At 37.0% G+C, this 21948-nt stretch overlaps 1 protein-coding gene across 5 annotated transcripts in view; it reads left to right on the top strand.

The window, feature by feature from the left end:
- ZNF280D (zinc finger protein 280D) overlaps window positions 1–21302 on the top strand; it is a 48494-nt gene extending 27192 nt beyond the window's left edge. For 4 of the 5 annotated variants that reach the window (XM_068143897.1, XM_068143899.1, XM_068143900.1 and 1 more), the window contains 9 exons: window positions 403–503; window positions 617–763; window positions 1358–1492; window positions 2834–3075; window positions 4220–4360; window positions 5932–5994; window positions 6564–6682; window positions 6851–6887; window positions 19010–21302. In XM_068143897.1, the coding sequence (XP_067999998.1) occupies window positions 403–503; window positions 617–763; window positions 1358–1492; window positions 2834–3075; window positions 4220–4360; window positions 5932–5994; window positions 6564–6682; window positions 6851–6887; window positions 19010–19646 (1622 nt within the window). In that variant the 3' untranslated portion in view covers window positions 19647–21302. Of the gene's footprint in view, window positions 1–402; window positions 504–616; window positions 764–1357; window positions 1493–2833; window positions 3076–4219; window positions 4361–5931; window positions 5995–6563; window positions 6683–6850; window positions 6888–10930; window positions 11029–19009 lie in introns of all 5 variants that reach the window. The other variant, XR_010987989.1, reaches the window with a different exon arrangement.
- The last annotated feature ends 646 nt before the right edge of the window (window positions 21303–21948 follow it).

The following is a 21948-nucleotide window of genomic DNA, read 5'->3' as shown; positions in this document are numbered from 1 at the left end:
CATTACATGGAGTCTTTTTGTGACCTAGAACTTCAGATATTTTCTGACGTATTTTTCAGGTTTGTAACTTCACAGTAAACCATAGTACTTCAAGAGCAATAGTCCTGAGAGCATTCCTTCAGTTTGTAAGAGATGTGTTGTGAACACACATTTAAAAAAGCTTTTATTGTTTGTTTGCTTATTCCTGGATTTGGCTTTTGTTTTATGATTGAAAGTTTAACTACCGGAATTAATGTTGTTGAAGGGCCTTGCACTCCTGTCTTCCTTAGGAGTAGAATTACCATTTGATTTCTTTGTAGACGTATATCGTTCACATATGCATGTTATAATTTAGCCACTTAGGATCCCAAATTAATTTTTTCTTTTTCTCGTTTTTTTTTTTTTTTCTCCCACTCTTTCTAGCAATCTGTAAGATCTGTGAATTATCCTTTGAATCAGAGCAAGTTCTTCTGCAACATATGAAGGACAATCATAAGCCAGGTGAAATGCCGTATGTTTGCCAGGTATTTCAAAGGCTGTTTTTAGTTGGATAACACCACCAACCCACCCTCCCACCTACCCTCACCACTTGTACCATAAATAAACTTTCATAAGAAAATCCAATGTTTTGTTACAGGTATGCAACTACAGGTCCTCAGCCTTTTCAGATGTAGAAACACATTTTAGAACAGTTCATGAAAACACAAAACATTTGTTGTGCCCGTTTTGCCTCAAAGTAATTAAAATTGGAGCGCCATATATGCATCATTATATGAAGCATCAGGTAAGCAGATATATTTCATCTGTAATGTTAGGAAAATGCTAAGTACATCTAATGAATCTCTCTGGGGAAAAAAGCATAACTAATTTGAATGGTTGTTACTGCATAAGAGTAGTTAATAAAATATAATGGAAGAGTTCTATCTGCTTCTTTTGAAATGTCTCTAAAGAATTGTTAGATTTAGTCATGTGTTGGTGTGACAGCAGCTGCCTATTTACAGACATCTTTGAATATCTTTGAAAGAATATCTCCGCTATTTGTTTTCATCGTTAAGTTGTAGCAATGTGTTCTGCTTTTCTGGAAGTTGCTAACAAACACTTCACTACTTTACATAGAGAAAAAGCTTATAAAGTGCTGTGTATTCTTGCAACTGGCAAATTAATTCGTCCACCTCTTTGTAATGATAGTGCCTTGCATTTTCAATTATTTAAATATTCTCCTTAATTTCTATGCAGTCTGTTGGTGTTGTAAAACATTAGGAGTTTATCTGGTTGATGTTTCAGAAACTGGATGACCATTGCTTGAGACAAGCTAGAGCTGGAGTTTTGTTTATCATGACATACATGCTTACTGTGGCTTATCTTCCTTTTTTAAAAGAAAAAAGGAATATACCGTTGCACCAAATGCAGATTGCAATTTTTGACCTGTAAAGAAAAAATGGATCACAAGACTCAGCATCACCGAACATTTAGGAAACCCAAACAGTTAGAAGGACTACCCCCTGGAACAAAGGTGAGTGTTCATACAAGAAAATTAGAGGGGACAAAACAAATACAATACATGGGCAGAGAAAGAGATAAAGGAGACAGAAGTGCTATTCTCTTGTGAATGTATTGGTTTTTTTCTTTTGCCACCTCTAAAATTAAAATCTTGAGAATAATGCTGTTGCAAGAATTGCCAGGCACACTTTATGGTTTCTTTCTGGTGATCTTTGATGTTGCATTCTGTCCTATTTATACATGGGTAAGTCAGTCCAGTTAGTGGTGCTGCTTTCTTGAGCTGCTGGTCAATTTCAACCCTCCAATTTATCCTTTGGGCTAGGGCAAAAGGTGGTAGTCTCCTTGTGGGTTTGAGGAGCCTACATCATTTCTTGTGAAAGACTTCAATCTGTGGAAGATGGCAAAAAATTACACAGCATGCAAGACCCATTTCTCCACAGACAAAATATGCTTAAAACTGAGTTTGCTAGGTCTTTATCTGACATGTATAGATACCTATCTTTTCAGTTAAAAAGTAAGAAAATTAGTGTTTTGATCAGCTCTTCACAGAACAATTTACTGTGGAATCAGAAAGGGAAAACGACTGAAGTTGTTGCTGATTATATTGCTTGTCAGAATGTGAAGCACTGTTTCTCTGTTCTGTGACAACACCTCAATTTCCTGAAGATTTCTTGTAATCTGAGATTTTATTAGATTGTGTAAATTTTGTTGTTAGATCTTGACAGGGTTGAGTCTGAAGAGCTTGGAACCAGGTATACAAGATGAGGTGCTTCTAAATTATGACTGGGCAAGGAGTACAATTTGGAATCATGCTACAAGTGAAAACTCGATAAGCAGATTTAAGGGCTAGGCAAGGGAGTGTGTGATATTGCCATATGGAAGGTCAGAAACTAGAATTAGTCCTCGAGAGTCTAGGATAAAGAGCAAAAATATCTAAAGGAAGCAGACTGGCTAATCATCAGACAAGACAGAACTTCTGCTAAATTCAGGCAATAGTGGAGTTGATATTCTCCTTAGGAAGGCTAGTTGGCCTGACTCTTGTTTCTTTTCCACAATTGCTATTTCTGTTGTTGTGCTTTTAAGAAAGCAGGATATTGCCAGTTACAAATTTGAAGAGAGCAGTATCTTTTGCCATGGATGTTTTTACCAAAAGAAGAGCTTTTAAAGCATCTGATAGACTACTGAGCTTAGGTTTATTCTGATCAACAGTATTTCATACTTTTCAAAGTAGTCTTCACTGAGGAGTGGGGTTTTTTTATGCCATGACTTTTGTTCTAAAGTGGCTTTAACTTTGAGACAAATAGAAATAAGAACTTCTAAATGGATGATTTTTTATTTTTTTTCATACTTGCAGGTGACAATTCGAGCATCTCTTGGATCCCTTCAGTCAGGATCATCAACTATATCTTCTGTTAGTACAAGCAGTTCCACATTTCAGTTATCACCTAAAGCTAAAAACACAACCACTAAAAATCATAACAGATCTAATACAAATAAGTCAAAAGCAAAATCAAAACCAGCTGCATCAAAGAAGCAAAATGCATGGACCAACAGCAAAAAAAAAAAAGTTACAAATACAGCATTGTACAATTTAAGGTAAAATACCTTAAGTATACTTGAAAGATAATTCAATGAACAATTATTTATATCCAGATAATTTTTAATACTGCAGTATGGAAGATTTGACATTTCAGTTTTGCATAAAAAATAGGCACACTGATTTTCCACATACTGGTAGTGTGATTTATAATTCTGTATCTTCATTCACCGGTTTTGGTGGGGATGAACTAGTTTATAGTGGAAGAACAGATATTTTAAACTTAGAGTTTTAATCTGCACAGAGCCAGATGCTTGAAATCTTGACTTCTTGTGCAGTTTTGTGTTTAAAAGTGACCTGTGGCGGAGAATGCATCTGCTCGAGTGTTCTTTGCGTGTTTGGTTGTGGAGGGAAAAGTATTTTCCTATTTCAGAGGTTTTTAAGGGTTTTATTTGAATCTGTTCTTTAAAAGGTTAAGTCTTGTCTGTCCTAAGAGATGCCTTAATTTGGGGAGCTACCAAAAAAAACCCTGAGAAAGTAAAGGCAAGCTGTTGGGAGAATGCTGTCCATGAGGACAACGGGTTTACAATTTACTGACTTTTGCTATCCTTGCATTAATAACTTTATGGGTGTTTTATGGACTAGAATATAGTTTCATTGGCTGAGTTGGCAGTTCTCTTTGTCAGAGATCTTAGATGTCTCCCTTTGAATAGGATGCTAACACTTACAGTTTGTAGCTCTCTGAAACATTCCAAAATGGCCAGCAGAATTTGGAACAGCAGAGTTACGTTCTTGTGTTGCAGGTATTTCAAAGTTTCTGGGCAATACCAGGGTGACAGGAAAGCCAAAGACTCTTTTTCTGCGTTTCATTGAAATCCTTTTCCAGCACATAGTGACAACAGCAGCAGCTGAAACGGGAGGTTCTCATTTACTGGAGTATCATATTCCCAGGAGTTGTCAATGACAGATGCTTAAACTAACTAAATTTTTATAAAGGTTCTAATGTCAGTATAATTCAGGGAAAGAGAGCTTATATTAGCATACATGAAGAAAACTATAATAACTATTTAACTGATAGACTTTGAAGTTCCTCTTTTCCCTAAGGTAGGCAAGCTTGTTACTGACTTCAAGCAAAAAGTTTTAAGTAGTTACCTGGTCCTGAAGTGTTGCTATTAAATATTAACTTTTTCATATTACTCTTAGGTATCATTTGGGAGCTCACAAATGCATCGAGTGTTACTCAGAAATAAAAGATTTTGCAAGCCATTTTCCTGCTTATGTCCATTGTAGCTTATGCAGGTACAACACTAGCTGTAGCAAAGCCTATGTGAATCACATGATGAGGTAAGAACTCTTCAAAGCTTGTAATGGGTTATCAAATACTTACAAAACTCATATAATGTATGTTAGATGTTTGTTAGCTGAGTTTTACAAACTGAGTTATAAAACTGGCAAGGAAATGTGTAAGATTAGGGTTTTACTTTCTAATGAGTGCCTAAGATCCCATGTTCTTGTTTTGCCTTAAAAATCCAGAGGGTCAGGCAGCGTGCTGTGTGCTTCAGAGTTTCTGTATGGTCTTTCATAGCCACTTCAGCCAGACTTGGCAAATAATGACCAACTGCGGTGTATTCTTTGGGTTTCAGATTGAGTACTTCATCTGATTTTAAAAGTGCCAAATACTTGCAGTCACAGCTATTGCTAGTGAAATCTGTGCTCAAATACCATATAAAGGATGTCTCCAATAACATAAGCAGATACTTTCTTATGCTACTTCTGGTCATCTGTAACCCATTTTGCAGGAGATTTGTCACTGATTATGAGGCAGTGTAAGGTATTGGTGATGACAGCTGGAAAAAAGCCAGTTAAGAGAACAAGTGCAATAGTTTTTAGAGCAATAGAAGTATATTATGCAGCAATTAGACACAGATCACGTAGCAGTGATGGTAAAACAATGTTTTGAAAACCTGCTTGTTAGTCTTGTGCACTGAACAAGCCAAATGTATTGCATAAAAATACAGAATGCAGTTGGTTTTTTTAAATGCATCTATCTATAAAATGCCTTGGCATTGTTGAGAGTGATAGAATTCTTGAATTTATAACCTAAGTCTACAAGTTTCTGAATAATTTATATGTTCACCTATTCATATTAGTTTAATACTTGTGGAAGTTCTAGGCTGAAATAGTTTACATGCTTTTGTGTGTATAACCTATTAGTTGCACACTTCAAAAACTAATATGAAGCACTTAATTCTGCTTGTACAAGGGAAAGTTTTCTCCAGAAAGGGAGAGGGGAATCTAAGATAGATTGTTCCTGCTGTTGCCCACGTTCTGGGTTTTGTGAGATTTGACTATGCAGTAAAATAGCTAGTCTATGTCCTGCTTTGTCCCTTTGCAGCACATGTTGTCACCTTTCTTGGTGAGTGTAAGGAACAGAGGATGATGAGGAGGAGAGCTATTGGAAGGCGCTTCTGCAGTAGCAGCTGCTGTACTTAGCTGCTTGCTTTTTGGTTCATATGAGGGTAGAGTGTTGCCACATAATTCACCTGCATGTCAGATAACTTACAATTTGATTTATCTCATTTAAAGTGTAAGTTTAGCAAAGCCTTGATACTTCTGTGGAGCACCGTATAGCTACAGCCATGGTGTTTCAAGAGCTAAACTGCTGATGGAAGTAATGTAACCGTGTTCTTGCAGGACTAGGCTGACAAAGTTAAGCTTTCCCTGTCCCAAACTTATTTAAAGGATAGTGAATGTTTTGAAATAGAGCTGAGATTCACAAGCTTGTAAGCTTTCAGCAATACAATGCTTTAGAATAATGCAGGTCAGTAATGGAGCCTTCTGTTTTCATGTACTGTGTACAGCATAGGGAGTAATGTAAGTCTAAGTCTTAAGTGGTAATACTTCTTTATATTTAGTTTTCACAGTGCTCGTCCAAGTAAAAGATTTTGGATCTATAAGAAGCATTCAGAAGACCTACGGTAATTGCACTTCTTTTCAGTTGTAGATCAGGGTGGTTTTACTTTGTTAATGAACTGATTAGTTAGATTAGAGCATCTTGAATTTCTAAGCTTCCACAATTTAGATAGAGCAGGGAAATAAAAAATACTGATTCTTCCACTAGTTTTCTGTTCAGTGACAAATCTGTTATTTGTCCACATTTATTATCTCTTTCTTAACTGTGAGCATTTTAAAAAAAAATATTTCTATTTCTTTATTTTCCAATTATTCATAATGTGCAAAATGGAGAAGGGGTGAGAAAAACAAAAGCCAAAGGAAAAAAACACCAAACCTAGGAAACTTGTCCTTTACAGGTAAATTTCTTTCTAAAGTGGTGTTCTTTGTGCTACATCCAGCATGGATATACCCTGGTCATTGGTAGGGAATTCCAGGTGCTAGTTGCAGTGTGAAAAGTAAGAATACATTTTGTGAACCATCTAAAGTTGTAAAGAACTTTATTTGTTCTTTCTATAATTTTTCCAGTTGTTGTAAGTTAACTCTTTTCATGGTCCTGTTTTGATTACACTTCCTTTTTACTTCTCTCCTCTAGAGGTTTGACTGTAGTGTGTCTTAATTGTGACTTCCTTACTGATGTTTCTGGCTTAGATAGCATGGCCACACATCTGAGTGAAAGTTACTCTCATACTTGTCAAGTTATTCTAGAGAAAGGTGAGTACATACATTGTTTTTTTTCATATAGTATAAAAATGCATGTGTCTGTCTGATTGCAGTCCCTTTTTCAGTTGCATTGTCATGATTTGTGTGTACTTAGATTTGAAAGTGAGTACTTGTGTATGTTAAAATATTTTTAATTAAATCCTTTATTTTTATTTCCAGTTTCTGTAGATATCCCAACTGCTGAACAAGTATCTGAGTAAGTTTTGTTTTACTGCTCAATGTTAATTTCTATTGATTTAGTGAGAGATGGCCAAAATTTGTACATTGAATTTGATGTTTTGAATTTTATAGAATTCGAAATGTATGATTGAACATAGACCTTTACCTAGTGCTTTTTGCTCTGTGTCCACAATTGGAAGAATGAGGAGAAGAAATTGCTGTCTCATGGAGCCAAAATCAAAACCAAGTTTTTGTTAAGTTTGCCCAGAGAGACACAAATAATTTTTGCGGTATTGGAACTTTTCAGTCCTGATTTTTACGTGTAGACATAGTGACTCTGTGACTTCAACTTTCTTTTAGTGCTGGCTTTATTAAATGAGTGGTTTATGTTTTAAAAGAGTGGTCTTTATTGAAGTACGACAAACTCAGTCTTATATGACAAAGGTATGCTGTCTTTCAAAGAAAAATCACTACAATAATTTTGGTTTTCAGTGTCTAAGAATTTGAAAAAGAACCTGCAGATTGAGTTTGTGTTGCAGGGTTTGCTCAAAGGTTTATTAGCCTTAGAACAATCAGACTTGTCAAGCCATCCCTGATTTATCCTGGAACCATGCCCGAGGCTTTAAAGTGTAGCTTCTGAGCATATTTATGCCTTAACTGAAGTTTCAGAGATGTCAGCTGAATTTTCTAAACCAGTTCAGAACACAGGAACAAAGTGTCAATTGAACTGTGAAGAAAGGTATTTTAAAAGATGGAAGAAAATAGTTTAGCTTTGATTTTAACAACAAGGTGTCAGTGAGTCCCTGTAGCAGGATTCTAAAAGTTACAAGATATTTCTTATGCATGATGAGAACTCTTCCAACAGAGTGAGAAGTTGTTAGGCCTCTAAGTATAGATCAGCCTTTACTGAGTGCTGGAAATACTCCCAATATCATTACTATTAAGCATTTTCTCTTTTAGTTTCCATAAAGTGGCCCATTTGGAGGGGTAGTGGAATAATCTGTTCTCTGACACATGTAGAATTAATTTCTTTGGCTTTGAGTAATAGTAGAGCAGAATACTTGCTGTAAACTTCAGACCTCTACTGATAGCTGTTTAGTATGTGTTACAGCTGAATAAAATCGGTGGGTGTCTGATACGATGACTACTAGACATTATTAAAGAGAATTGAATATTTATTAACAGGAGTGAACAGGGGAAGGTAGTTTATTTGGGAAGGCATTACAAAACACCATTTTAAAAAGGAAATTTTGGATTTTCGAGCACAGAATACTGAGATTGGACAAAATACTGGAAAAAGTAATTTTGGAGGGTGACCTATATTCTTTCCATCAGTCCAGAGTGGCTTGTGTCCTTCAACAGTTTTCACTTAGTGAATCTCAAACCATGGAAAAATAAAGTGTTGAGCTGTGATAGCTTTTCTACTTGGAGCCTGTGTTGGAAATTACTGCTTGCTGAGCTATATGGTAGGAAAGATTACAGGTGTATGGAATGGTGGGGAAACAGGTACAGTTGTGGCAGACCATTGTCAGTACTGCCACAAGGATCCTTACTGTCAATACATTGCAGTGATGTCCTATGAAAATGGGTAGGAACATTGGATTTACAGAGTATGTTAGTTGGAAATAGATGAGTGAGCACTGGAAAGATTTCACAGTATTGCTAAGGTTGGAAGAGACCTCGAGGATCATGGAGTCCAACCTGTCACCACAGACCCATGACTAGACCATGGCACCAAGTGCCACATCCAATCTCCTCTTGAACACCTTAAGGCGTGGTGACTCCACCACCTCCCTGGGCAGCCCATTCTAATGACCAATGACTCTTTCAGTGAAGAGCTTTCTCCTCACATCGAGCCTAAACCTCCCCTGGCGCAGCTTGAGACTGTCCCCTTGTTCTGGTGCTGGTTGCCTGGGAGAAGAGGCCAACCCCTTCCTGGCTACAACCACCTTTCAGGTAGTTGTAGAGGGCAGTGAGGTCACCCCTGAGCCTCCTCTTCTCCAGGCTAAACAATCCCAGCTCCCTCAGCCTCTCCTCATAGTGCTTGTGCTCAAGGCCTCTCACCAGCCTTGTTGCCCTTAAATGGAGTCAAGAATATGTACAAGTTTGTATCATTGTTAAACCTAAGACAATGCGTGTACTTGAGTGCAATAACACAGCACTTACAGGATGGCCAAGGGATCAGGCCTAGCCAGCATGGATTTAGGAAGGGCAGGTCCTGCCTGACCAACCTGATCTCCTTCTATGATCAGGTGACCTGCCCGGTGGATGTGGGGAGGCCTGTTGATATAGTCTACCTGGACCTCAGCAAGGCCTTTGACACCGTCCCCCATAGCAAACTGCTGGCCAAGCTGTCAGCCCATGGCTTGGACGGGAGCACACTGCGATGGGTTAGGAACTGGCTGGAGGGCCGAGCCCAGAGAGTGGTGGTGAATGGTGCCACATCCAGCTGGCAGCCAGTCACTAGTGGTGTGCTCCAAGGATCAGTGCTGGGCCCTGTGCTCTTTAACATCTTTATTGATGATCTGGATGAGGGCATTGAGTCCATCATCAGTAAATTTGCTGACGACACCAAGCTGGGGGCAGGAGTTGATCTGCTGGAGAGTAGAGAGGCTCTGCAGAGGGACCTCAACAGGCTGGACAGATGGGCAGAATCCAACGGCATGAGATTTAACGCATCCAAGTGCCGGGTTCTGCCCATGCAGTGCTACAGGCTGGGGTCAGAGTCCTGGAGAGCAGCCAGGCAGAGAGGGACCTGGGGGTGCTGGTTGATGGTAGGCTGAACATGAGCCTGCAGTGTGCCCAGGCAGCCAAGAGGGCCAATGGCATCCTGGCCTGCATCAAGAGCAGTGTGGCCAGCAGGAGCAGGGAGGTCATTCTGCCCCTGTACACTGCACTGGTTAGGCCGCACCTCGAGTACTGTGTCCAGTTCTGGGCCCCTCAGTTTAGGAAGGATGTTGACTTGCTGGAACGAGTCCAGAGAAAAGCAACAAAGTTGGTGAGGTGTTTGGAACACAAGCCCTGTGAGGAGAGGCTGAGGGAGCTGGGGTTGCTCAGCCTGGAGAAGAGGAGACTCAGGGGTGACCTTATCACTCTCTACAACTACCTGAAGGGAGGTTGTAGACAGGCTGATGATGGTCTCTTCTCCCAGGCACCCAGTACCAGAACAAGAGGACACAGTCTCAGGCTGTGCCAGGGGAGGTTCAGGTTGGATGTTAGGAAGAAGTTCTATACAGAAAGAGTGATTGTGCTATGGAATGGGTTGCCCAGGGAGGTGTTCAGAAGGAGACTTGATGGGGTGCTTGGTGCCATGGGTTAGCTGTTTGGGTGGGTTGGATTGGTTGATGGGTTGGACACGATGATCTTGAAGGTCTCTTCCAACCTGGTTTGGTTTATTTTAACCTTGAGTTATTCTAACCTTGAGTTTACTTGTGTAGCAGCTTTCTAAATTCATTAGTTGCAGTACAGAATACAGAAATGTTCATCTTTTTGTGGGATAGTTCTTCATGGTACTTTGTGACTTGCTTTGGAAGAAGAGGAACTTGCAGTCCGTATTCATAACACTTCCTGTGTAGTTTGTCAGTGATCTATGAATGTTTCTTTCCGTTCTTTGTCCTGTAATTCAATGACATATTTACTTGTATATGGGGCTCTTCAGAATCACTTCACCATTGGAAACAATGAGTCGCGGTTACATTCTTGGACACTTCTGGATCATCTTCTTGCATTTCTGAGATGTTATCTTTTGATATCTTTTATGCATCAGACTCTGTGTTGTAAAACTCATCTTTATTGCTAATGACCAGACATGTTCCATGACCTCTGTGTAGTGTCGATGAGACTGTTTTTTGATCAAACTCCTGCTGGTTTGATACAGATAACCTAGCTGGAGGTGTTCCAAGAGGAGTTGTTTTTAAACTGTAACTCTATGTAAAGTAGCCTTGTGTGTTAGTGATCCATCTTGTGCTGAGGGAATAAGGTTTGATAACTATGCTGGTACTCCTCTAATGCTCAACTCTCTGCTTTGCGCAACAATTAACATACTTTAAAATGAACTGACAGTAGACATTTTTGTTGCAGGGAAGTTGAAAGTGAGCAGGTATCCTATACTGCCTTGGCTCACTGATACATCATTGTGGACCAGAAAATTGAACCCAGTCCAGCTTGGGATTATTTTGGTATGTAAGTGAACAAGGATCTGACCAGACCTTTTCCTGTTTCTTCATGCATTGAAGCTGTGATATTCTCTTCTTGCATCTTTTAGGCAGCAGGTCTGGTCTTTTCACCCATTGTTGTAGTCTGGCAAAGGCCCTTCTGTGATAATGTTCTCTGCTTTGCAGCATTGACTTGCAGCTTTTTGGGGGCTATGTTCATTTGAAGTGAGGCTCAGCAGGAGTTTCACTTACGTGATGCAGTATTTCCTTGCTGCTCATTTGCAGCATTTCTTTGCTGCTCAAGTCTGTTGCTATCATCCCAAGCTAGAGTAGTGTGTAAGTGGTAACAGGTATGTTAACATCAAAGCCCCTTTTGTTCCAAACTTGATCCAAGCTTCTGAAAGTAAGACTTTGTCATTCTCTTTTGGGTGCTCACAAAAACATAGTTTCTGATCTGTTTAATACTCAAGTAAGTTACTTTTTTGTCTGCCAATGACTTTACAGTATACAGTGGCAAAATACGCTGTGAATGACTTCTGTCTTGTGCAACTGTATAAACAATCTTATTAGCTGCTTTGCTCTGGTAGCTAATCTTCTTTTTGCTCCTAACTACTGTAGGAGGAAGGAATGTGGTGAAAGCAGATAGATTTATTGAGCCTTGGGTCTGAGGGTGAAGCAGGTAGTTCATTCACACCTTGTTCTTTTTGGTGTCATCTCATCTTCAAGGATGCTCTACTGCTGAGACATCTGCTTTTGATTTCATTGCTTCTGACTTCATCTTTAGTTCTAGGTTATCTATGGCAAGTTTATCCATCAACAGATTGTTTGGATGTATAATGAGCTTTCCTTTTGTCATGATGAACATTGTAGTGTTCCTCCAAACTCAACCTCCTGCTTACAGTGGATATGTCTTGGTTGAATCTCTCATTTACTAGTTTACAAGAAACTTAATAGATAGAGGTAATCTTACTCTGAAATCAGCCACTATTGTAACCTCCTAGTTACAAGAGATCATTTTTAATGAATGCAGGCTTTCTTCTTCTGCATGATCAGACTCTTTGAGATTAATCTATTTTTACCAATATTTTTGTCCTCTTCACTTAGTAGTCAAATATTAACAGTTATGACAAAAGTCAGCTTCCGCAACCCCTGTGGTATTGCTAATAATGGCAAGGATCCTGTCATCCATTCTCTTGCGTGTATTTTGTGATTGAGCATCTCCATGCTTACTTAGCACTCTTAAAGTCTCTTTGTTCTTTTTGCTACTTCTGACAGACACCCTGTTCCATCTTGAATGCTGCTCTTTATCTTCAACCATCAGTTACCTACTACAGGTTTTTCTTGCAGGACTTACTTCTGTTTAGACACAGCATCATTCAGAAAAGCATAGTGAGTTTGTGTTTTCATTGTGAACATGCTGTTGCATTTCAGAAGATGTTGAATCTGTGATATTTCATGTTCATTCAGGTTTCCAGCAACACCAAACCTGAAATACGATTTCAGATTTTTGTGGCTTTCAGAAATGTTCTCTTAAGAATTTGCACTAGATTAACACTTTGATATGAAGCCATGTGAATTATACCTTCTCTGAATGCTCATTTGGAATATTATAATTTGGTTCTTTTACAGCTTTACTACCGAACGTTTAAATTTCAGATTTACACATGTAAGTTACATACACGTTTGCCAGCTTTGCGTAACCTGTTCGTGTAGAAACAACCAGCATTGTGACTTCCTGTTTCCATTTGTGTGAGCATCTCAGAAAAGTAACTTGTGGAGAACTTGTAATATAAATCCATTAGTAAATCATGCAAGTAAACCTGCATGACTCAATATTAAATATCTCTTATGGTCCCAGCAACTGGGAAGTTGCAAGAACAACACAACATGCTGGACCACATCTGCAAGGACAGATCATGACTATGCATGATATAATCAGTTTAGGGTCAAAGAATTTACATTTTAACTATACCATAATGTGTCTCTTTTTTTGTTGTATTTAGGCTCTTTAGAGTCACTGTATTACAGGTTCATTAAAGATATGCAGCTGCCTAGCAACCTTGCTGAAGTAGCTAGTGCTGTATTACGTTTTGAAAGTCTTTCCGACAATCAAGTAAATGTTTCTGTTAATGTTTGTGCATCTTTGGGCATAATACTCCTCTACTCATGATAATACTAGTAAGCTGTTATGTACCTGTCTTTATTGCTAACCCCATTTTACAGTTAGAAACTGGAGATATGTCAATATGAATGTTGCCATCTTTACTTTACCATTCAGTCATGAGCAGTCTGAAGCACCACAACACTGAAGCAGATTTTCCTCTTTTTAACTAGCATTCTTATACATCTCAGTACATACTTATTGTCAGGCATTTGAGAGAGGATTGTGCTTTATGAATCATAGGCTCTACTTAGAGTGATACTGTTCAAAATGGGGAATTTCTGCTAGAAAGTGAAGTTTTTAAATGAAAAAGCAAAAAAAGGAAAAGAAAAACACAAGAAAAAAATCACAACCATCAAAATCTCTCTCTTGGTTGTAAAAGAGATTTGTATTTATGCTGGGTATGGTTCAGTTGGGTGGCTGGAAGGTACCTTTGAGACTCTTAAATAGCATGAAGTTGTTTTCTATCAATTCTTGGATCTATGTCCTGGAAAAGGTTCATTTTAGTTAGGGGTGACCAAGAAAAAGATGTTTGGCACAGGATTCTAGCTGAGTTTCGGTACAGCTTACTCTAAGAAGCTATCAGAGTAACACTTCTGTTGTAAGAAAATATAGCAGATCACTAGGAAGACAGTTGCTCTTGGTTTGAGCGCTGTGTGTGCATGTAAACAGCTTTATTATATTAAAAGTAGGGTAGCAATAAGATTGAGCAATTTCAGAAATGAGAATACTTCCATCCATGCTGAGAGTATTTTAGTCTACTTGTTTCATTGACTCCAGTGAGTCCTAGATGGCTCCTTATGTAGGAAACTGTTTCAGATCAACCTAAATTTAGACTAAATTAATGTTCATATTTAACTGGCTTTTGTTTTGAGTCTTCGGTGTTGTTGCTAATCCATTTTATGAAGTATTTCAATCAAGCTGAAACACTGTGCTTGCATGCTGCATTTTGAGACCCTTTTTTTAAAGGGATTGACAGTTAAGGGGTTTTCCTCAAGAAGTTCATTTTAATGTAGAATAAGGCATATTTGGAGAAATGTAGAGAGGTTTAAAAAATTGCTCAGAATTGTGGACCAGCAGGCTGTACTTCACCAGAGTTGGTCACAATCTTTGTTTTATTTTCTTACTCTTCTTTCCAGCGTCACTGTAGCTCCACAGATGCAATAAAGAACGTGGCCTTTGTGACTGGGAATTATGGGATTTAAGATTTCTTACATCATAAAAATGTTGGAAATGTCACAGGGTGATAGTTTTCTGTGGTTTAATGTCCGTCTGTAAAACTTTTGCTAATTACAAATAAGAAGAAACTATATTCTAAAGCCTATTACTAAACAGAAATAAGGTTGAGAATTTATCATGAATTCCAAGATAACCATATCCTTATAGCTTATCCCAAGATACTATAAACCCTGTTCACTTCCATAACAGCATAACCTAGCCAATTTTAATCTGTTTTAAAAGCTCTAAAATATGACCACAGAACTTTTATCAGGTGAAATAATGTTTATAATGTATTTCAAACAATCTGCAGCGATTGGACCCAATTTATACCCATTTATTTTGGTGGCAGAAGTTACTGTTGTTCCTGTATGAACACATGTATGTTGTGTCCATGAGCAGACAATATCTCATTTATGTTTAAATTGGTCTTCTCTTTGGAGTGATTGTTTTATTCAAAAAGATTTCCAACTTACTTGGTTTTGGCATAGAAACCATTAAAGCAGCAAAACTAAGCTAAATACGTGGTGTTGCATCATCTTTTACTGATGTTGCTACTGACAATTAAATACTTCTGAGGATTTCAAGTCCTTGACCCAAAAAAACATGTTGTCATTTGATTTATCTTGCTATTTTTTTTTCTTGCTATTAATTACATGAGCATGGCTACAGTGCTACTGTAGTGGTATTATTTTAAAATAATCCTTTTTTCCCTAGTTATTTTGACATCTTTTATGGCAAATTAAGATGTAGCCACTCAAATAGTTACAAATAGCTGTTTATACTACCATTTCTGTTGTTTGTTAGCTGCTAGGATGGTAGTGATAGAAGTAGTTTATGGTGTGCTGAAAGTATGTGCTAAAATTCTTCAAAAGGTCTGGTTTAACAATGCTTTCTTGGATTAAATGAGGAAAAGGCAAGTGGTAGGTAGCAATCTAATATTAGTATACATTTTTAATAAAATTTAAGCTGGAAAAGCTGTTTCTTCTGTCAAGTACTTTGTTCCTTGTAGACAACCATTAAGACCTGCTGAGGTCATGATTTAATTTATGATAAATAACATTAAATATAACAGGGGCAGAACCATACTTCAGCAGATTCAATTTGCCTTTAATGCAGCATCAACAAAGAAGATACAGGCATAAGCAATTTTGAGGGTTTTGTTCAGGTGTTGGGGGTTTTTTGTTTGCTTCTTTTTTAAAGGATACCTTTTAAAGGTTAAATTTTTATTAGAAGTGATGACTTAACAAGGTTTTGTGAGATGTACTTCTTATCTCAGCAATAGCATTTTTTTATGTAAACAGAAAATCAATTTTAGCGATGCTGTGATAAGCTTTTTAATTAATGTGGGTTTAAAAGTCAATAAATTTAAATAATTTACAGCTCATCTAATATGTGGATTGTACTTGTGAAAGCCTTTTGAGGGAAGTATCTCCTCCAAATGGTAGCTGGAGTTCAGCTATAATGTTTTACAGTTGCCCTAAAGTTAACTACTGCTGTATTCTGGGTATTTTTTTATGATAGACGATAGAAAGAAAACGGAGGTTGTTCTGCAGAATGTTTTTGTCAGGTCATTATGTAGCTTTATACACTTAATTTAGTATTTCAGGTCTTAAATACTTCAGTCATGGTTTAAAAGGCTTTTGTAATGGGGAGACAATTTCTAATATAGACTTGCAGTAGGCACTCTAATAATTACTAGTAACAATCTTGGGAATTGCTTCCTGATTTTCTTAAGGGAATATGAAGCAAGTTTATCTTAAAATTTCTGTATGTCCAGTAAAACTTTTTAAGTTCTGTAATGTTCTTCTGGAATTCTGAAGTACTCTCAAGCTCAAAGTAAGTGTCAACTTAAAAAAATAATTAAATGTATAGAGATATTTCTTTATGTGCTAAGGGCAGATTTGAACTTTGGAGATATTCTCAGTATGAATCTTCCATGTGTCTGTAAATATGTGTAATCCATTTGGGATTTTCAGTGTGGAAACACTACACTCTGTGTGCATTAGTCATCCTTCTAATGAAAACCTTTCTTAATCTGTGTTTGAAACTTCCCATATAACAAACATCATATTACTCTTTAATTCTACAACTACATCTCACTCTGAATCGGCTTGTTGAAAAGTAGTATGTAGGAGAAGGCTATGTTTAGTCTCTGACTTAGAAAAGAATGTAAACACCTTGTAACTGAAGGAAGAAACTGGGCAGAATTTGGTTGGATGTGTTAAAATATTGTTTTATTTTAACCTATTGTATGCCTTAATTACACGCATGCCAGTAGAAAATAACCAGTTAAGATGTGACACATGTGCCTTCTGATAGACTATATAACCTTGCTGTATAACATAATAAATGTCTTTGCCTGCTTACATCTTGTCCTAGAAGCTGTGTTCAGGGTGATTGAACACCTATACTACAACAGTAGTAGCTAAAGGTTATATATATATACACACTGATTCATAAAGAGTTGGCTGAATTTTTATGTGAAAACAATTCTGAGTATTTACTAATGGAGACTTGATAGGGTGTTAGGTTGCATGGTTTAGTTGATTAGGTGGCGTTGGATGATGGGTTGGACACGATGATCTTGAGGGTCTCTTCCAACCTGGTTTATTCTAGTCTACTCTAATACAGCTCTGTAGCTTAAGTGCTTCTCTGGAATAGATGAGGCAATTAGGATGAGTTAGGCACCATGAGTTATATCAGCACAGATAACTGATTTTGAGAGTTGGCTGTTTGTGATGGAACTTAGTATTGAGTTTTCCCTCAGATATTGCCCTGTTATTCCCCCCATGCTTTTTTTCCTTTGGTATGATTTTAAGAGAGGCAAAGAACTTGGATAGAAAATTTGTTTGTATATTCAAAAATGTAATTTACTGCCATTAGAGGGTCTAATAAATGAAAAAAAAACTATTTGATACAAGTAGCCAATATAGGGTGTACTTTGGTGAAGAGGCCTGCCTGTCTCTTGGGTTAATTCCTTATTACGACTGAAAAAGCAATATAAGAAGGTGAAAAGATTCTTATGATGATCTCGGTGGCCAGTTATGTTTAACTGCTCAAGGATATTTCAGCAGTCTCTTATCCTTGTTGAAAGTATTCCTGACTTAAATTCGAAGCAGGAAATGGCATATTCTTTGTTAATTTATTTAAATGAAACTTGAAAACAGATTCCTGAATTGGTTTCAATTCCTGCATCAGTAGAACAACATGTCTAGAGTTTCAGATCAGAAATATATCCTCAAAACACAGTAGCAGGAAACTGGTTATTCCTTTTGAGAGTCCTGGAGCTGTCTGTTGCTCAGGTAGTGTTAAAAGTGGTCTTAGAAAAAAAAAACAAATATTGCAAACAGTTTTAAAACTTATTTTATAAGAAATAAAGTACAGGTGCATTTTGGTTAGTTAGATACTTGGTGGTGACACATCTCTCTCTCTCATCATTTGTCCGAATTATTCAGAGACTGCTTTCAATTCAAGAGTCACATTTTAAAAGTTAATTTTGAAGTCTCCTAACTTCACTTTCTTAGTAGAATTAACACCTGGAATCAAACCAACTGTTTTTCTTCCATCTTACTCCTACTTTCTTTTGGCTGTTACCGTTATTATTTTAAACAATTTGAGCTACTTACAATTCTGGAAAAAAAAATCATGGATTATAAATTTCATTAAACTTTTTCTTAAGATGACTTTTACCAAGCAAAAACTGCTATCTATCATGGAAATGATGGGAGAAGCTGGTGTTCTGTAACAAATCAAGACAAATATTTGAAGCTGGAGTTTAGGATTTTGTCTGTTGGAATATGAACATACCAGCAAATTGCATACAGCAGTATGATCGAACTACTTCGTATGTTCTGGGGTACGGATTGTGCTTGAGCACACAGTTCAGGTCTACTTTGGAACATTCTGATTTATTTTATTTATCTCTTTTGTCCTGGTCTGCATGCTTGTGGCTGTTGTGAAATAATACAAGGTTTCAACTGTTTCGGTTTGTTTATAGCTTGAATGCATTATTTTATGTTAATATTTTCATTATTATTCCATAATTGAGTACTGATCTGCACTTTCTTTTTATAAACATACAGTTTTACCCTGAAAAGTGACCAAAATGCTCCTGTGTAGATTCATATCTAAAATTAAGTTTCATTCATTGAAAATATAAATTTAATCCAGATTTCTAAGAATTTTTTTTTCTTGCTTTACTCTCATTCTATTGTGGTCAGTTGGTCAGTTTTTTTGGGGTTCTTTTTTTGCATGTTAGCAACCAGATTTTCCCAATAGTTGTATCTGCACCTGTGTCAGAGACTGTGCAGGTAGGGAAACTTAACATTGCGTTTTGGAAAATTCCTTGTATCACACAGAGGGGACAGCTTAACCTTCCTTTCTGGAGGTTAAATGCAAGAATTTGAGTACTAACTGACTGCTAAATACAAAGCTGAGTTTGTATGTGGGTAAGAAAAATGTTGCTGTTAACGAAAGTCAGTCTATCTTACTGTGAAAATTTCTGAGAAATACCAAATGGGAAATTGACAATACCACCTTCTGAGCCTCACTTTGCAGAGTATAGCCATGTGTTGCTTTATTTCATTTGTTAACAAAAATACTTGTTGTGGTTTCTTTTTTCAGCAAACAGGAGCAGAACTCTCCAGACGAAACAAAAGAATGCAATGGAAGTCAAACTACAAAACTTGCATCAGTTGAAAAGAATGAAGAAAACTCGTCGCTGTCAAATACAGAAGATGTTCCTAGTTTGGAACTTCCTGACAGCAGCTCAAAGAATTCTTTGCATGAGAAAGGAGCATGTTGTGATTCAGATAATAACAAACAATTAGTAGAGGAGGAACAGAAATGTATTCATGATGAAAGTGTGTTAAAAACTGGCCAAAGTTCAGATAACGTTATCTTAAATGAGCAGACTAAAGTACATAGCTTGGATGAAACTTCACTTTCAGCCAAGAAAGCAAGGGACTTAAAACTTACTTTGGGTGAAGATGTTAGTTTTGAGCAGTTCTTGAGAAAACGAGATGAGCCTGAATCCATTAGTTCAGACATGAGTGAACAAGGCAGTATTCATTTGGAGCCTTTGACTCCATCAGAGGTACTAGAACATGAAGCTACTGAAATTCTTCAAAAAGGTAATGTTGCACCTTCTTCAAAGAAAGCTGGACAAGTCTCTGAACAAACAGATGAGACTACTGAGGAAAGCAGCCCTGACAGAATGGAAACAACTGTAAACAAGACAGATGAAGATGAAGCAAGCTGAAATTAGTTAAATCTTTTTGTTTGTTATAAACAATGGTAGGAACACCGTGGACCATTCCTGATAAGTGTGCTCATTGATGCTAACTATTAAAAATAAAAAGAGTGGAGGGGAAAGGGAGGAGGGTAAGACAGTAAAAAGAAGTTTTGCATATGAAGATAGCTTGTATGTGTGTCTACAACTGAATTAATTAAATTTACAAGTGAACATGTAGAAGTATATCATCCTGCCTCTCAGATGTGATATATATCTTACCAGATTGACATTTGAAAGAAGGAATAAATTCTGATTTTTATAGCTAACTAGCTGGGGATAAGGTGATTTGTTTGCCAAGAAAATATTTTTTTAAGTCCTTCAGTGTGAATATTATTAAACAGCGGAATTCAGTGTGAATTCACAGCTTTTGCTGAAAGGGAGCACACTTGTAATGATGGTTATTGGTCTGCTGATAATTTGAGTAAACAAACTTTTTGACTTGGCATCACATTCCTGTCTATAAAAGCATGTAAACAGAATTATATGAATCTATGCACCTCTGTACAGGTGTAATCCTGCCAGGCTGCAATCTTACCTTAATAAACTTTCAGTGAAAGTGGAATTATTACAATAAAAATATATTTGTGGGGTTTTCAGTGTGCAGGCTGTGCAGAAATACCGAACATAATTGTATGAAGTAGAAGATACTGCTGAAAGTACTGTAGCTGTTAGGCTTTTACCGTTGTTTTAATTATTCTTAGCTGTAGACCCATAGGAATGGTCTGTAAGTCACACCAAAGTACAGTTTAATGTAAAAACTGTAAAGCAAACCCCCAAACTGGAAACGCCAACTGGCATGCGTTCTGCCATTTTGCAGCTGCTACTGGCTAATTTACAAGAAGGACTCAAGGGCATATAAAGTAGAATTGTACAGTTCAATTTCAGGACTTTTTGTAGACTAAATTGTGTACAGGGAAGTGGCTGCTGGTTTTGGTTTGGGTTGGTTTTTTTTTTTTGTTGTTGTTGTTTGATTCTTTTTTTTTTGTCTTCTAGTTTGCTAGATGTAGGAATGCATAGGATTAACAGAAGCTTGCACTTACAACTTCATTGCTCCATCTGAAACATTCAGAATGCTTTTGACTTACAGTTTTGTTTCTATTGAATGTTAAATATTTTGAACAGCTGTTCAAGTACCGCTGTAAATTATTACTTTTTGAGTAAATATTTGCAACAAAATTTTGTCTTTGTGCATAATTTTATGCTCAGCTTGAAACTTGGAACATAGTGTTTCTACATGTAAAAAAAAAAAATATTTAGTGGTAGTGTCCAAAAACTATTCATTTGTAAATTGTGAATTTGAGACTTATGTGGGTGGTCTGGGTTTTTTGGTTTGTTTTTTGTGTGTGTTTGTGAGTTAGGATTTTTAACATCAAATGAGCAAGTGCCTATACATAAACACTTTTTTAGCTGTGTATTGTGGTAAGATGTGCTCACTTTTATATAAGGAATATTTTTCTGTGCTATGAGTGTGCAACCAAGTTCTGCTTTATCCTTCTAGGTTAACTGGGCACTATAAATAGCTGCTATAAATAGTCTAATCAGCAACTGTATTGAAATTTAGAGACCATCCAGCTTATTGTTGGAGCCTTTAAATAAACCTCGTCAGTTGCAACATCTTAAAAATTGCTTCATGCTCTAAAGATTTGTGACTTAAACTTTGAAATGCTTCTGAATTTTTATCTATGCAGGTTTAGAAGACTTTTAAAAAAGAAAAGTGGAACAATTTACATAGTTGCAGCTCTTCAAGATTTGCCACTTTAAGAACTTCAAATAACAGACATGGAAAAACTTGAGAATAAGCTGCAGTATTCCTTTGGCTTTTAAAGATTTTAGCAAAGCCAATCATTTGAGGTAGGATTAACTAGTTTGATGTCTTCATACATGTACAAAAGGAAAATAACAAAATACAGCATCACAATAAGGACACTGTAAAGGATTTAATCAGTGATGGAACCGGAGGCCTATGTTACTTAAGAAGTTACTTGATACGTGTGTTTAAACCCAGAGAAATCTCTTAGTATTTTTCATCAGGTTCATGATCTTCTATTCAAAGTACATATTTTTAATAATGCTCTGACATGTGTTGGCAAGGATGAAATTCAACTGGAATATTTTTATGATACTTGCTTGTAACTTCCTCACATTTGTCTTACTTTAAAATTTTAATTGCATGACATTACCATTTTAATAATAAGGATTTGGCCACATACTGTGGAGAAGCTGGAAAATAAGACTTGGATTGAACAATCTACATATTTGGTACAAGGAG

Source organism: Melanerpes formicivorus, unplaced genomic scaffold, assembly GCF_026170545.1.
Source record: "Melanerpes formicivorus ecotype bairdi unplaced genomic scaffold, bMelFor1.0.p_v2 SCAF_10, whole genome shotgun sequence".
Classification (NCBI taxonomy): domain Eukaryota; kingdom Metazoa; phylum Chordata; class Aves; order Piciformes; family Picidae; genus Melanerpes; species Melanerpes formicivorus.
Note: the sequence above shows the minus strand (reverse complement) of the source record. Positions and strands in the feature narration are given on the sequence as shown.